The 15,396-nt window shown below is 39.0% G+C and overlaps 2 protein-coding genes across 3 annotated transcripts; one reads left to right on the top strand and one right to left on the bottom strand.

Annotated features, from left to right (window-relative positions):
• The first annotated feature begins 8 nt into the window (after positions 1-8).
• LOC137941345 (probable mitochondrial adenine nucleotide transporter BTL3) lies at positions 9-3,935 on the top strand. Its single transcript, XM_068786709.1, has 4 exons — positions 9-659; positions 1,391-1,694; positions 2,956-3,429; positions 3,571-3,935. The coding sequence occupies exons 1-4, from the start codon at positions 235-237 to the stop codon at positions 3,637-3,639; spliced, it is 1,272 nt and encodes a 423-aa protein (XP_068642810.1). The 5' UTR covers positions 9-234; the 3' UTR covers positions 3,640-3,935.
• Positions 3,936-4,287: 352 nt separating this feature from the next.
• Positions 4,288-13,893, bottom strand: LOC137941644 (cyclin-dependent kinase C-2). 2 transcript variants are annotated; one of them, XM_068787143.1, is made up of 12 exons: positions 13,581-13,893; positions 12,962-13,043; positions 12,691-12,781; positions 12,566-12,595; positions 12,267-12,376; positions 12,107-12,179; positions 11,899-12,019; positions 11,635-11,752; positions 5,893-6,032; positions 5,663-5,720; positions 5,441-5,511; positions 4,288-5,262 (listed from the first exon to the last, which is right to left on the bottom strand). In XM_068787143.1, the coding sequence occupies exons 1-12, from the start codon at positions 13,688-13,690 to the stop codon at positions 4,722-4,724; spliced, it is 1,545 nt and encodes a 514-aa protein (XP_068643244.1). In that variant the 5' UTR covers positions 13,691-13,893; the 3' UTR covers positions 4,288-4,721. The 2 variants fall into 2 exon arrangements, with proteins under 2 accessions (XP_068643244.1, XP_068643245.1); XM_068787144.1 differs by having other exon boundaries at positions 12,691-12,842; positions 13,581-13,671.
• Between the last annotated feature and the right edge of the window lie 1,503 nt (positions 13,894-15,396).

Raw genomic sequence — 15,396 nt, 5'->3', positions numbered from 1 at the left:
GGAAGCGAGGCCTAAGAATTATTCCCCGTCTGTATCTCTCCATGTCGAAGACTCTCAAATTATCCGATTCTCCCTTCTCCTGCAAGCTTCCCTTTTCGGATAACGGATGATAAAATTCGTTCTATGTCCTCAAAATTTCTGTACAAACAGTAGTTAAAAACAGCAATTTTTGGTTTGTTTTTTTGCATTTGTGTCTACTTTTCGTGTCATTGTGTTTGTCATTGATCTAGTACAATGCTGAGATTTCAGTCTTGTCCGAAGGAGTCGATTTCGTTGCAGATATCCGAAGAGCCGTCGATTTTTGTTGGAGGATTATTTCTCGAGTCGTTCGTTCCGTCTTCCTTTCTTGCTTCTGTTGGTGTCAAGAGTTCAACTGTTTCTTTTCCAGATTCATGCATGAGGAGAGCGGTGGATTTGAGGGCTTTAGGGGGATGCAGCAGTGGTTTTTTGTCTATTAGTTTGTCTATTAAAGGGAACGAAGGCTTTGTCCAGGAGTCATCGCAGTTGTTGGGGCAAAATGAGGAAAAAAATGAGGCAAAGCGTGTGGTGGAAGAAGAAGAAAAGGTGGGAAAGAAGCTTCTACATCAGCAAACAGGGGCAAGGGCGTTGAACACAACAAAGCACTTGTGGGCTGGGGCTGTGGCGGCCATGGTTTCCAGGTTCGTATGGCTGGTGCAGAGCGAAAAACTTAGTCCGTTTATGGTTGCTGTTATTTTAACTCGCTCTGTCTATTTTCTGGAGCATGAAGTGGTTGCCAACTTTAGCTGAGTTTTGTTTCCTCTTAACCTTCTCTTGGTGTTTTCATAGATTTCTTTGAATATTCAAAACCACAAGTTCTTGGCGAAAGAAGGGACATGACTGGGTGCATGTTTATCAGTTAAACGTGTCAGAATGCTCATGCGCACATCAATGCTTTTGCATGATTTAGCACACTTTCATAGGCTGTTCTATAATTAACACAATGACTGGCATCTGCAAAATCTGATTGTTTCTTTTGTCTTTTTACTCATTGTACCATTCTTATTCCTCTTTACAAAGAAGTCAAACTTAGTTATTGAAACTGTCTTCTGTGTTTTGTCAATTGTTTGATGAGCTACGTGCAGCTTCTCTATATGGGCATCAGGAAATATATCTATTTACTCCTGATGTTCGATAACCTTCAGACCTGCTGAACTTTAATGGCTATAAATGAATGGATCAATACTGTTTTTTAATGTAAATGTTTTAAAGAACATGATTCTTATTTGTTTAATTAGGGAATAATGTTGGCTGGTTGAAAACATTTCCAAACAAAATTTGGCATTTACTACGAGTCTTTTATTCTGTGACTATTACATGTATCGTTTCTTTTTCTTTGCCTTGTTTCTGAAAGTGTCCTCTCCTGCACCAGAACTTTTGTTGCTCCACTTGAGAGGCTAAAGCTTGAATATATAGTTCGTGGCGAACAGAAGAACCTGTTTGAGCTTATTCAAACTATTGCGATCTCTCAGGGCTTGAAAGGCTTTTGGAAAGGAAATTTTGTCAACATTCTTCGTACAGCTCCATTTAAGGCAGTTAATTTTTATGCCTATGATACATACAGAAAACAATTGCTCAAAATGTCTGGAAATGAAGAAACTACAAATTTCGAGCGGTTCCTTGCTGGTGCTGCTGCTGGCATTACAGCTACTGTACTCTGTTTACCAATGGACACTGTACGTCGTGTATTTTCTCTCTTATCTTTTTCTTCCTTTTCTTTCTGTGGAGTGACCTGGGAATTTATAGAAAAGGTAGCAAATTTGCTATTACTAAATCATTTTAGGCAATTGACCTTGGATATATTGCACATTATTGATGCTTTTATCATGAAAGCTGGCAATTTTCATGTTCCAATGTTGAGGTTTTCTAAGCCATGTTGGGAATTGACCTTGGATATATTGCACATTATTGATACTTTTATCATGAAGACTGGCAATTTTCAGGTTCCCATGTTGAGGTTTTCTAAGTCATGTTGGGCAATTGACCTTGGATATATTGCACATTATTAATGCTTTTATCATGAAAGCTGGCAATTTTCTTGTTCCCATGTTGAGGTTTTCTAAATCATGTTGGGCAATTGACTTTGGATATGTTGCACATTATTGATGCTTTTCTCAAGAAAGCTGGCAATTTTCATGTTTCCGTGTTGAGGTTTTCTAAATCATGTTGGGCAATTGACTTTGTATATATGCACATTATTGATGCTTTTCTCGAGAAAGTTGGCAATTTTCATGTTTCCATGTTGAGGCTTTCTTAATCATGTTGGGCAATTGACTTTGGATATATTGCACATTGTTGATGCTTTTCTCAAGAAAGCTGGAAATTTTCATGTTTCCATGTTGAGGTTTTGAGCTGCTTCATAATAGCACTGTATCTAGTGGATCTGAAGGAACTGATGTAAATGGTTTCTACTGATGGCATTTACCAGTTTTATGAGATTATTGTCATCAAACTTACCTCTTTACTGATATACATAAACATTTGCAGTTGCGCACACCACAAAACACCTGCTCCACACCCATCTTATTAAAGTGTGCATGCAAAGATGCACATGTATGCGTTCAGTTTATATTGATCACTCTGTCTGTTTAATATGTTTTCTATGCATCATGTGCAATTGTTGATTCTATGCTATGCAGAGCACAAGTCATGGAAGGCTTCATTTGGTGCTGATTCTTAATTGCATGGATTGCTTTTACTTGTCTCCCCAAGAAAGCACCTTTTCCTTCTTTTCTACTGGCTTTAATACTAAGGCTCTAAGCTTGGATTCCTAGCTTTGACTCTATTTTCAAGAAGATGAACAGAAACACTGAGAAAGTCATGAAGCTATAAATTTGATTGACCTTCTGTGTGCTAAATCATTATTATTTATATTTGACTATTTTATCCCTTCATACTTCTGCTTTTGCCTCAACATCAAATTTTAAAAAATTTCAGATCCGAACACAGTTGGTTGCACCAGGTGGGGAAGCCTTGGGTGGTGTAATTGGTGCTTTCCGGCACATGATTCAAACTGAGGGTTTCTTTTCCCTTTATAAGGGCTTACTACCCTCCATCATAAGCATGGCACCTTCAGGTGCAGTTTTCTATGGTGTTTATGACATCCTGAAATCTGCTTATCTACACTCACCGGAAGGCATGAAGAGACTTTCGCTGATGAACCAACTACAAGAAGGGCAAGAACTGAATGCTTTGGATCAGCTGGAACTGGGGCCAGTAAGGACTCTAGCATATGGGGCTATTGCTGGTGCGTGTGCAGAAGCTGCTACTTACCCCTTTGAAGTGGTGAGAAGACAGCTCCAAATGCAAGTTCTGGCCACCAGAATGAATGCATTTGCAACTTGCATAAAGATAGTTGAGCGAGGTGGTGTCCCAGCGCTTTATGCTGGTCTCATTCCCAGCTTATTGCAGGTAATGTGCAAAGATCTCAGTATAAAAGTTGTCCTGGGATTGTACGTTAACTGCGACTTGATTCACTAGCATTTCTTTACAAACAACTGAGAAGAATGCATTTAGCTGTTGCTCATTCTCGTCTACTCCTGTCTCTTTCAGGTTTTACCATCTGCTGCTATCAGTTACTTCGTATACGAATTCATGAAGATTGTTCTCAAGGTTGAATGAATGACTATACAACCTGAATTTTTGGTGAACCAATCTGATTGTAACTTTATGCCTGAGTTGTAGTGGTTCTGGAACTTGCTTAGAGAATAATGACATTATAAGCTGAACTCAGGCATAAATCAAAAAATGATGAAAGGATTTTAACGGGTCTTACAGTTTCCAATACCATTTTATCTTCAAGAGGGACGTCATCCTCAAAATAGTTTAATTTCCAAAATCATCCCCTGTATGGTTCAGTCCATTTTTTTTCAGGTGCTGACCTCAATTATAAGAAACTATTGTGCATTCGGATTGACTCTTGGAAGTTGTTCTTGGCTTATTTTGTACAACTATTTTATATTCTTTGTTGTGACAGCAAAATTTTTTATTTTCCATCCCATGTTTCGGTCACATTTAGTAAAGACCGAGAAGAACAATGAGATGTAAAATTGAAAATTTTCTTTGGAAGGAAAGTAATTCTTTGAAGAAGGAAAACTACTTTGAAAGTAAACTGCAGGGCGAAGCGGATAAGACTTGAAAGCTAGTTTAAAGGAGAGAATGAAAATGTTCACAGATGTATTGTTGAACCCGGATTGCGTTGTGGAATTTCTCTTGATTAATGCTTAATCTCTCAAAGAAGATACAGGAATAGAAGCCTCAACATGGCACTTGAGCACATCCACTCTTCCTGTAATGACATTTAACTGTTGAATTCGAGATCCCGAATGATGTACAATGGACAGAAGCAAGAAACAAGAAATAAGGAACCCAATCTAACTCTTCTTCATCATAAAGCCTCGTTCAATCCCTCAAGAGTCCATACCCATTGAATCCCGTGTGATAAAACTGTAAAGTCAAACAAGACGTAAGCTGCACACATCTAAATAAAAAGCTCAATACTTCCTGCAAAGCCAATCTTCACTTTAATTTGAGCAGTAGGTGCTTGCTCCAAAACTCAGGTTGCCGGCTCAATAAGTTCATATATGCTCTTCAGTGTCTTTGCTTTGCTTGAAGCCTCCTAACATGTTCATCAGCTTTAGTGGTCTTTCCACTGCAATTGAGTAGAAGCATGTCCAAGCTGCCTGGTGCCTATCCATTTTCATTTACTGAGGCCAACCATACTGTGGATTGCGGTTACCTCCCATCAGGTTTGAGCCTCGCCCGCTACCTGAAGCACCACCATATGGGCCCTGCTGAGGGTAATTCGAATTTCCAACACCATAACCGCCACTGCCACCTCTAGGACCTGCACCAGGCATACCGCTTCCACCATAGGGTGGTCCACGTCCTTCTGGTGGATATGGACCACCACTGTAACCTCCACCTGGTCCTCCACGGTTTGGATTGTAACCTCCACCTGGATTCCCACCTTGGGGATATCTGTTTGGCCCACCAGATGGCCCTCGAGGCTTTCCATAGTGGTGACTGGGTCCTGCAACCACAGGGGGCTGGGAAGGATGCATTGGCTGGTTTGGTCCAGGCCGAAGCTGAGGGTGGGCTTGTCCTGTTTGTTGGATAGGAGGGAGGCGTTGATGCTGCTGTGGATGTTGTAGCTTCTGCCTCTTTGCTGTTTCTTCATGCTGGCGCTGCTGTTGCCGTTTCTTTTTTGTCTGGAACTCGTGAGAAGATTCATACTTTGGTAGGCTGTGCAATTAAATAATAACTATTTCAGTAAGTGCTTCAAAATTTCATAAGATGCTTCAGGACAAAGAAAGGCGATCCACTTATTCCCAAGTGGAACAATTAGAAGTGGGCTTTCTACTTGGAATTTCCAGACACAGCAGTCTTAATAATAAATGAAAATACAAGAAATGTGTCTAACCTTTTGGGGTCACAAGGTAAAGGATCATTCCAGAAGTACTCAGCATCAAGTGCATCCTTGGCAGATATTCTCTATAAAAATAGGAATGGCAAAAAGATAAAAATAAAAGGTCAAATTAAAATCTCAGAAGTGCAGATATTTTGATTATGATATTAACAACTTCAGGATTAAATCAACAATGCTAGAGTTTATTCGAAAATAATTTTATATAAGAGCTGAGACCTGAGAAGGGTCTAGAGTCAGCATCCTCTCCAGCAGCTCCAGAGCATGGCGATCAAAACTGTTCAGAAAGAAAAATTAGGTGCAAAAACTCCTGCCATGGGGAGAAAACAACAATAAAACACACACAAAAAAAAAAAGTTGCAACTTTTTGCAGAGTAAGATATGACAAAACTAAAAGAGGATAAGGTATTAGATATTAAAAGGAACAACAAATCTGTAAAATTACTTACTGTTTGAAAACTTCTCTCAAACGTCTCTTCATTGGCCTCGATGGTTTGAAATTGTTGTACCAGGGAATCTTAGACACCCCAGGCCAGTTGACCTCATCAGGAGATCCACACAGCTCAAAAATTTTGTTCAATTGCTCAGGCTACCAGAAGAATGATGGCAAAGACATAAAAATCGTTTAAAGCAACAGATGTCAAAATTTCAATGCATAAAATAAAAAAAATGCGATATTCTATATCAGGTACTCAGAGTTACCAAAGAAACAACAAATGCATCCAAAATATTGGCTTCAGTTTTTTTGCAGGTCAGGGGGAAGGGAGGGTTGAGCAGAGTTCGTTATATATCATGTGTCCAAATAGATCTCTAAATGTCTTTTTTTTTTTTTTCACTTTATCCAGGTTATATGTACTAAAAACACTCCAACTGAACAGGTAAGTATATAGTGAGCAAAGTTCATAATACCTTGTAGCCAAATAGATCTCAAGCTATTTCTTTTCCTTTCTGTCTTCATTTTTTTTCACTTTATCTGAGTTATACATGCTAAAGACACTTCAACTGCATGACATGATTATTCTGATTTGTATGCATAACATGGCAAATCTTACATCATGCGTTTTTTTAGGAAAAGCCTGTTATCGTATATATATAATATTTTAAGTTGGGAGGGGCATTATTGTAACTTTCTTTGACTTATCACTCAAAAGGACGATATAAGAGAACGGGAAAGAAAACTGCGAGAGGGGATTTTTACCAAACCTCGCTATGTATTATTGATTTTGAGGAATATATTGACATGATATAAGAGCGAAGTTCATAGTTTTGAATTTTTTTTTTAATCTCTTGCATTATCGGCGCCATCTGAGTACTCCATCGACATTTTCGGTGCTGTCTGTAGTGGATTTCGGAACCAGAGCAAGGTTCTCCTTCGTCGTCATCTAGGTTTTGTCTGAGTTGAGTTTGGAGATCATCGGTGCCATCTGAGTACTCCTTCGACATTTTCGGTGTTGTCTGTAGTGGATTTCGGAACCAAAACAAGGTACTCCTTCGACATTTTCTTGGCTCTATCTGTGTTGAAGAGTGGAGTTCTTTGTGGCTTTCGGTGTCATCACCGTGACTTCTTTGTGGATTATTGTGGATTTCGGTGTCATCACCGTGACTTCTTTGTGGAATATTGTGGATTTCGGTGTGGGTTTCTGTCCAGAGAGGTTTCGGTGTCATCTGGATTTTATCATGTTATCTAATAGGTTAGACTCGTTCCCTATTCATTTTACGGGTAAAAATTACATTGCCTAGGAATTTTAGTTTCGTTTATTGTTATGGGAAAAGAGTTATGGGGTCATATAGATGGGAGTGATCCCGCACCTCGAGAGGTTTAGGCTTTGTCCAAGTGGAAAATTAGGGGTGCTAGGGTCATAACCCGGATCTTTGGCTCCGTTGAGCCTCACTTTATTCTCAATCTAAGGCATTATAAAAATGTTGCTGACATGTGGAATTACCTCAACAAGGTTTACCATCAAGACAACATGGCTCGGCGTTTTCAATTGGAGTATGAGATGGCTAATTTCACACAGGGAAGTCTCTCCATTAAAGAATATTGTTTTGGTTTTCAAAATTTTTGGGTTGACTATTCAAACATTGTTTATGTTAATGTTCCCGTTGCAACTCTCCCTTTTGTTCAAGCAGTGTATGAAACAAGAAAGAGAGATCAATTCTTGATGAAGCTCTGTTCTGATTTTGAAATTGCTCGTTCTAATATGATGAATCGTCATCCTATACCATCTCTAGATGTTTGTTTCAGTGAACTTCTTCGTGAAGAGCAGCGTATAGTAACTCAGGCTGGCATGGAACATCGGGCTAATGTTAGTGCCCCTACTATTGTCGCTTATGCAGCACAGGGGAGGAATAAGGGTAGAGACATGTGTGTTGTCCAGTGCTTTAGTTGTAAAGCTTTTGGTCATATTGCTCGGGATTGCCCTAAGAAGTTTTTTAACTACTGCAAAAAACAGAGTTATATCATCTTTGCTTGTCCCATTCGACTTGAAAGGAAGAAGGGTACTGCTTATCATGCCTCCGCTAGTGCCTCTAGTTCTGCTGCATTGCCTATTACCTAGCCCCTACAGCCTTAGCAAACCTAAACATACTCACCCCTGAAATGGTACAACAAATGATCATTTCTGCATTTTCTGCTTTTGGGCTCTCAGGTAATCATAAAATTGCTTCTAAGCCATGGTATTTTTTGACTCTAAAGCCTCTAACCATATGACCACTACTGTTGTTTCTCTTTCCAATGCCAAAAATTATGATGGAAATTTGAAAATTAACACCACTGATGGCAGTTCTCTGCCTATCAGTGTTGTCGGTAAGCTTTCCTCTTCCTTAACTGATGTTTTTGTGTCTCCTGACCTCTCCACAAATCTAATTTTTGTTGGTCAATTGGTTGATAATAATTGTAATGTCCATTTCTCTCGTTCCGGTTGTGTTGTGCAGGATCAAGTGTCAAGGACGATGATCGCAAAAGGGCCTAAAGTGGGACGACTCTTTCCTCTTCACGTTTTTCTTTCTACCTTTATTCCTAGTTTTCCTTTACTTTCCTTTGCATGCAATGTTGTTGGTTCTGGAACTAAAATGTGGCATAGACGTCTAGGTCACCCAAACTCTGATGTACTTCATATGTTGTTTAATTCTGGTTTATTGGGACATAACGCATGTTCTCTTGATTTTTCTTTTAAATGTCCATCATGCAAACTTGGCAAAAGTAAAGTTTTACCTTTTCCTTATCATGCAACTCATGCCTTACAATGTTTCGATATTATTCATAATGATGTTTAGGGGATTGCACCTGTTGTTTCTCATGCACATTACAAGTACTTTGTTACTTTTATTGATGACTTTAGTCGCTTTACTTGGGTTTACTTCCTACGGGCTAAGGCAGAAGTTTTTTTAGTTTTTAAGCGCTTTCTTGCGCTTCTTGAGACTCAATTCTCTGTCAACATCAAGGTCTTGAGCTCTGATTTTGGCGGCAAATACATGTCTAATGAGTTTCAGGACTTTCTTCAAAGCAAAGGGATCGTCTCTCAGTGTTCTTGTCCTTCGACACCGTAACAAAATGGTGTTGCTGAGAGGAAAAATTGTCACCTTCTTGATGTGCTAAGAACCCCTTTACTTGAATCATTTGTTCCTCCTTGTTTTTGGTATGAAGCGTTTTCTACTTCGGTTCATTTGATTAATCGCTTACCCTCTCCTACGTTACATCATGTTTCTCCCTTCTTTAAGTTGTTTGACCATTTTCCTTCATATTTTGATCTTCAGACATTTGGTTGTGTTTGTTTAGTGCATCTCCCTGCTCATGAACGACATAAACTTACAACTCAATCTGTTAAGTGTGTTTTTCTTGGTTATGCTATACCTCAAAAGAGTTATGTTTGTTATGATCCACATGCTCATCGTATACGTGTTTCTAAGAATATGGTTTTCTTTGAAAATAATATTTCTTTCCATCTCAGGTTGAACTGATATTTGCATCTTTATCTCTTCTACCTAGCTTTTATGATTCCCCAACAATTGTGGAAAGGTTCAAACCTGGTTTTGTGTATGGAAAACGTAGTCGATATGAGTTTGGTTCCACTTCCTCTGTGCCCCCTCATGATCTTGACCTGACACCAGCTCCTACTCTTGCTCCTGCTTCCACCACTCTTCGCCAGTCTACTCACCCTTCTCGACCCCCTAATTTGTATGGATTCTCCTCCATTGTCTCTCCTATAGCTATTTTATCATCTATTTTCATTCCCTCTTGCTACAAACAGGTCATGGAACATGAGTGTTGGCAAAATGCAATGCAAACAGAACTTCAAACACTAGAGGAGAATCACACTTGGGATATTGTTCTTTGCCCCCTACAATCAAGCCTATTGGGAGTAAATGGGTTTTCTCTGTAAAGTTTTGCTCTGATGGCTCTTTGGATCGGTACAAAGCTCGCCTAGTAGCTCTAGGCAACAAACAAGAATATGGGATTGATTATGAGGATACATTTGCTCCCGTTGCCAAAATGACCACGGTTCGAACCATCTTAGCTATTGTCGCTTCCCAGTCATGGCAACTGCATCTGATAGATGTGTAAAACGCCTTTCTTCATGGTGATCTTCAAGAAGAGATCTACATGAAGTTTCCCTCTGGTATGACTACTCCTTCTCCTCATGATGTTCGTAAGTTAAGGCGTTCTCTGTATGGGCTCAAGCAAGCTCCCCGGGCATGGTTTGAGAAGTTTCGCAGTACGCTTCTTACCTTTAGTTTTACACAAAGTCAATATGATTCTTCTCTCTTCTTCCACAAGTCTGCATCGGGTATAATCCTTCTCTTGGTTTATGTGGATGATATTATCATTACTGGCACTGAATGTGGTTTGATTACTAAGGTTCAACAGTTGTTGCATGCTACTTTCCATATCAAAGATCTTGGCCAACTCACATACTTCTTAGGACTGGAAGCACATCATCGGGCCAGTGGTATTTTCTTAAACCAATAGAAGTATATTCAAGATATTATTGCCTTGGTTGGTTTGGAGGACACTTCTTTTGTTGATACTCTTATGGAGGTAAATGTCAAATACAGGAAAGATAAAGAGAACCTTCTAGATGACCCTACTCTCTATTAGCGCCTAGTTGAGAGTTTTATCTACTTGACCACTACTCGCTTAGATATCTCCTATGTCGTTCATCAAGTCAGTCAGTTTATGTCCTCTCCTCGACATCTCCATAAGGCTGCAATTCGACGCATCATCCGCTATCTTCGAGGTTCTCCTGCTCGTGGGTTATTCTTTTCTACAGGTTCATCTCTTCAATTTGTTGCTATAGTGATGCTGATTGGGATGGGTGTCCGGATACACGTCGATCTATTACAGGTTGGTGTATGTTTTTAGGTGATGCCTTAATTTCTTGGAGATGTAAGAAACAAGATCGTGTTTCTAAATCCTGTACTGAGGCCGAGTATCGTGCCATGTCTACTGCTTGTTCTGAAATTGTATGGCTACGTGGTCTTCTTGAGGAGCTTGAGTTTCCTCAGACTACTTCTACCCCTCTTCATGCTGATAACACTAGTGCTATTCAGATTGCCACCAATCCTGTTTTCCATGAACGCACAAAGTACATTGAGGTTGATTGTCATTCTATCCGAGATACCTTGGAGAATCACATGATATTTTTTCCTTACATTTCTTCGGATCTCCAAGTGGCCGATGTCTTCATCAAAGCCATGACTCGACAGCAACATCAATTTTTGGTTGGCAAACTGTTGCTAGTTGACTTACCAGCATCAATTTGAGAAGGGATGTTATTGTATATATATAATAGTTTAAGAGAGGAGGGGCATTATTGTAATTTTCTTTGACTTATCACTTAAGGGACGATATAAGAGAATGGGGAAGAAAACTGCGAGAGGGGATTTTTACCAAACCTCGCTATGTATTATTGATTTTGAGGAATATATTGACAAAGCTTTCCACATAAGTTATTGTAGTAATACTTAAAAAGGGGTCCAAAGCATCCATGTAAGGCCAGAAGCCTATATGCAAGTCAATGCTACTCACCCTGAAGTCTGAGATGTCTATCTATCAAACTATCAAATAAACATCTTCCAAGGACCAAAGCTTTTTTGCATTCAGCAAAAAGAAGAGGAGCATCCATTGTAGGACATGGGAAAAGATACTTTGAGAACTAACTATAAACAAAGAGATACCTAAGCAAGCTTACCTCATTTTTCCCAGGCAATATTGGTTTTCCATGAAGAAGCTCAGCAAAAATACAACCTACAGACCACATGTCCACGGCTGGGCCATACTTTGTTGTCCCAAGAAGCAATTCAGGAGGTCTGTCAACACATCAAGAAGCTTGAAACCATTAAAATAAGAAGAAATATGAAATATTGGTAGATAACCACAAAAAAATATGGAACGAAGGATGCTAACTAGGACACCTGTATTTCTGCACAAAAAGTGACCCAGTATAACCTCTTACCTGTACCATAGAGTAATGACACGATTGGTAAGGTTCCCATTGTAGTCATTGGAAAAAGAGCGTGCAAGGCCAAAATCCGCAAGCTTTAAATTTCCTTCATTATCAATAAGCAGATTAGATCCTGCACAGAAAAACCACAAAATGATGTCATATTGGCTGCAAAAATTCCAGACCCAATCAAACATACAATTGGGCATCTGATCGTAACCTTTAATGTCACGGTGAAGTACTTGATTAACGTGACAATAATGAAGCCCCGTCAATAACTGCCTCATATAGCACTGATAAGGCAAATGATTGGGAGAATTAATTTTAAAGCAAACACAATTAAGAAAGTAAAGATCTTTAGGAATATGAAGTTATCGTACCTTGATTTGGGGAACTGTGAAGCGCATGCCTGGGCGATCTGCCAAGCCTGTCAAATCATGATCCATGTATTCAAACACCATGTAGATGCTACCTTTGTACTTGTTACCATCTGTATGTCCCAAGCAACTTTTGGTGTAAGTGAATAAACAACGACAGAACCCACATTTAAGGGTTAGTAGCAACAATGAGTACAATCTCAATTTTAGAGAAGTATGTAGGAATTAAATGACAAGAGAAAAATGTGCAAGTTTCATTTAAAGAGAAAAAAGAAAATTAAGGAAAACTCCAACAAACAAACCTGGTCTTCCTTGCTCGTCTTTTTCTGGACCTGGAAGCAAATGCGAAAAACAGAACTCAGATATGTGCAGCCTAGAAACTAAACAAGCCAATCAACAACTACACAATAAAAAAACAAGGTCATACCTGGGGATGTCACAATCTCTTTCAACTGAATCACATTTTCATGGTGAAGCTTTTTTAGAATCTTAATTTCCCGTATGGCTGTTATGGGAAACTTCATAACCAGATGGAGACAAGCATAGTAAGACAATTGCGTATACGTATGTATGAACAGGCTGAAATGAAAGTTTTAAGTACCCAAGATAGAGGCAGAAATATCATAAATTAAAGGCACAGGAAAAATAACAAGGATTACAATAAGAAGCCAAATATGAGAAAAGGAACAAAAAAATACCCCTTCTCTCTCATTGTCCATACGAATCTTTTTCAAAGCAACGATTTCCCCAGTTTTAATTTCTCTAGCCATATATACTTGTCTGCAAATAGGTACACAGGTAAAATAGTATTAGAGATGCTACCAAAGTTATCTCATTGACGAGGACACTTCAAAACTGATGACTGAGGGAACAAACACTTAGAAAATTCAAGATAAAATATGCTTGAAACACTGGAATGAGAAAATAAAAAGACAGAGAATATATTTAAACCTAAAAAAGATCAGGAGACTAGCTTGGACAGCGAGTTCAATATCAAATTGCATGAAACTACTAGTGAAGTTTAACATTGATTCACATGAAACTACTAATCTCAATTAAACACCTCATACGTTTCATCCCTAGGACCGTTTCAAAAATTAAAGCAAAAAGAGCGACGACCCTTTCAACCGCAATTTTTCGAAAATAAACTCGAGAACAACCTGCGGAAAGAATTAGCTCCCTAGGCACCTTTTAAGCCTTTGACAAACAGCAGTCAAACCGAATAACCGAAAAGCCCTCGATGCAGCAATAGAGAAATTATCATATAACAGTCCACAGGAAAGTTTACGTCCATGATTTCTTATTTTATCAACTTACCCATACGTCCCTTCCCCAATCTGCTCCAATTTCTCAAAACAATCGACACTTCGAGACCCCCACGAAGGCGACTCGTCGAGATTGAGCTGCCCGGGACCCGCCACAGCCATCTATTTCCTCAAGCTAAACAACCAAACTCAGATTCCAGGATGCGTCGTTAGGGTTTTGATCTGGGGGGACAGATGAAGGAGGGTTTTCCTCTCGACTTCTTCGGGCTGTCTCCGAACACCAATCTTTTGGAATGTCCTCAAAAGTCTCAGGAACCCAGCAGACGGCAGAAACCTTCGTCGAGTCGGCTGGGACGGAGAAGCAAAAATTTCCCTACCAATTCTTCAGTAAACAGGCATTTCGCTTACAAGACTTCAATTTTAGCCTTAATTACAAATGTACCCCTTTGGTATTATATCCTTAAACTATAAAATAATACCTTCATGTCCTTCCTGTTAAATAGAGTCAGTTAACTCTGATAAGATTTTAAAAAATACTCTCACAAAATAAAGGCTTCTGTTCAGGGAGTTCAGGCAAAGTCCTATTTTTAAACCTAGTTCAAGGGTATATAAGGTATTTACCTTTTTTTAATCAAATATATAGGGGTTGGTTTTAGAATGAAAAACTCAAGTGGGTAAGGGAAGGGTTCTCCACTCCCATAAATAATAAATAAAAACCCTATTTTACCCTTGATGGATAGATAAAAGTTATTTTTTAGACAAGATAATTATAGATAAAAATTAACATAAGATTAGTATTTTTATCAAATTTTGTTTTTAAAATAAAATATCTTAATAGAGGAGTTTACTTTTGAAATTATTGGGAGTGTAGATCAATGGGGTTGCTGATGACAAGTTTGAAAATCCAATTGTTTTCTAATAAGGGGAGGAAGGTCATTCTTCCTGTTAAGATTTATTTCTGTACCCCCCTTTCTATGGATGAAGGAAGCAACGCCGCCCTCCATTCAAGAGGAAACGGGAATGGGGAGCTTTCAATTGTTTGAAAAGGGGATGAATGGGTAACCTTCCCCTCCTTTTCTTGCAGACGAAGGAGATGGGTGATTTTCCATTTTCTCAATTTGGTTGTTTCAGAAATGAAGGCTCAAAGTGATATAGCTGTGAGCGTTTTACAGTCATTCTTCCTTTGGCAGATTTATTCTAATACGACCTTTTCTATGGATGAAGGAGGCAACACCACCTCCATTCAAGAGGAAACGGGAACGGGGAGCTTTCCACTTCCTACCCTCTTCTCTCTGGTGAGAGAAAAGGGGAGGAGTGGGCGAACTTCCCCTTCTTTTTCCTGCGGACGAAGGAGAAGGGTGGTTTTTCACTTTCTCAGTTTGGTTGTTTTTGAAGTGAAGGCTTTAAGTGCTATAACTGTGAACGTTTTACAATCATTCTTCCTGAGCATATTTATTCCAGTACTCCCTTTTCTATGGATGAAGGAGGCAATGCCGCCCTCCATTCAAGAGGAAACGGGAACGGGAGAGCTTTCCACTTCCTACCCTCTTCTATCTGGTGAGAGAAAAGGGGAGGAGTGGGCAAACTTCCCTTCCTTTTCCATGGGGACGAAGGAGATGAGTGATTTTCCACTTTCCTTTGTAAAAGAGGTATCTTACGTTTTTGTTTAGAATTTGATAAATCAATCGAATTTGATCATGTTTGAAAATACTACAACTACTTTGTTGCATTTAGAAATATTCCAATGATTTACTCGGGTTATACAAGCATTATATTGTGTATAAACTCTCTTATAATCTGGATAGTAATTTTCAAATACAAGCACCAAAATTCATTAAAAGCAGTGGTAGAAAATATTAAAATTATAT

This window comes from Aristolochia californica, unplaced genomic scaffold (assembly GCF_029961685.1).
Source record: "Aristolochia californica isolate CCGP_79_NKW_82.1479 unplaced genomic scaffold, dmAriCali1.0.hap1 SCAF_9, whole genome shotgun sequence".
Lineage (NCBI taxonomy): Eukaryota > Viridiplantae > Streptophyta > Magnoliopsida > Piperales > Aristolochiaceae > Aristolochia > Aristolochia californica.
The sequence above is the reverse complement of the archived record's forward strand: the minus strand, read 5'-3'. Positions and strand labels throughout refer to the sequence as shown.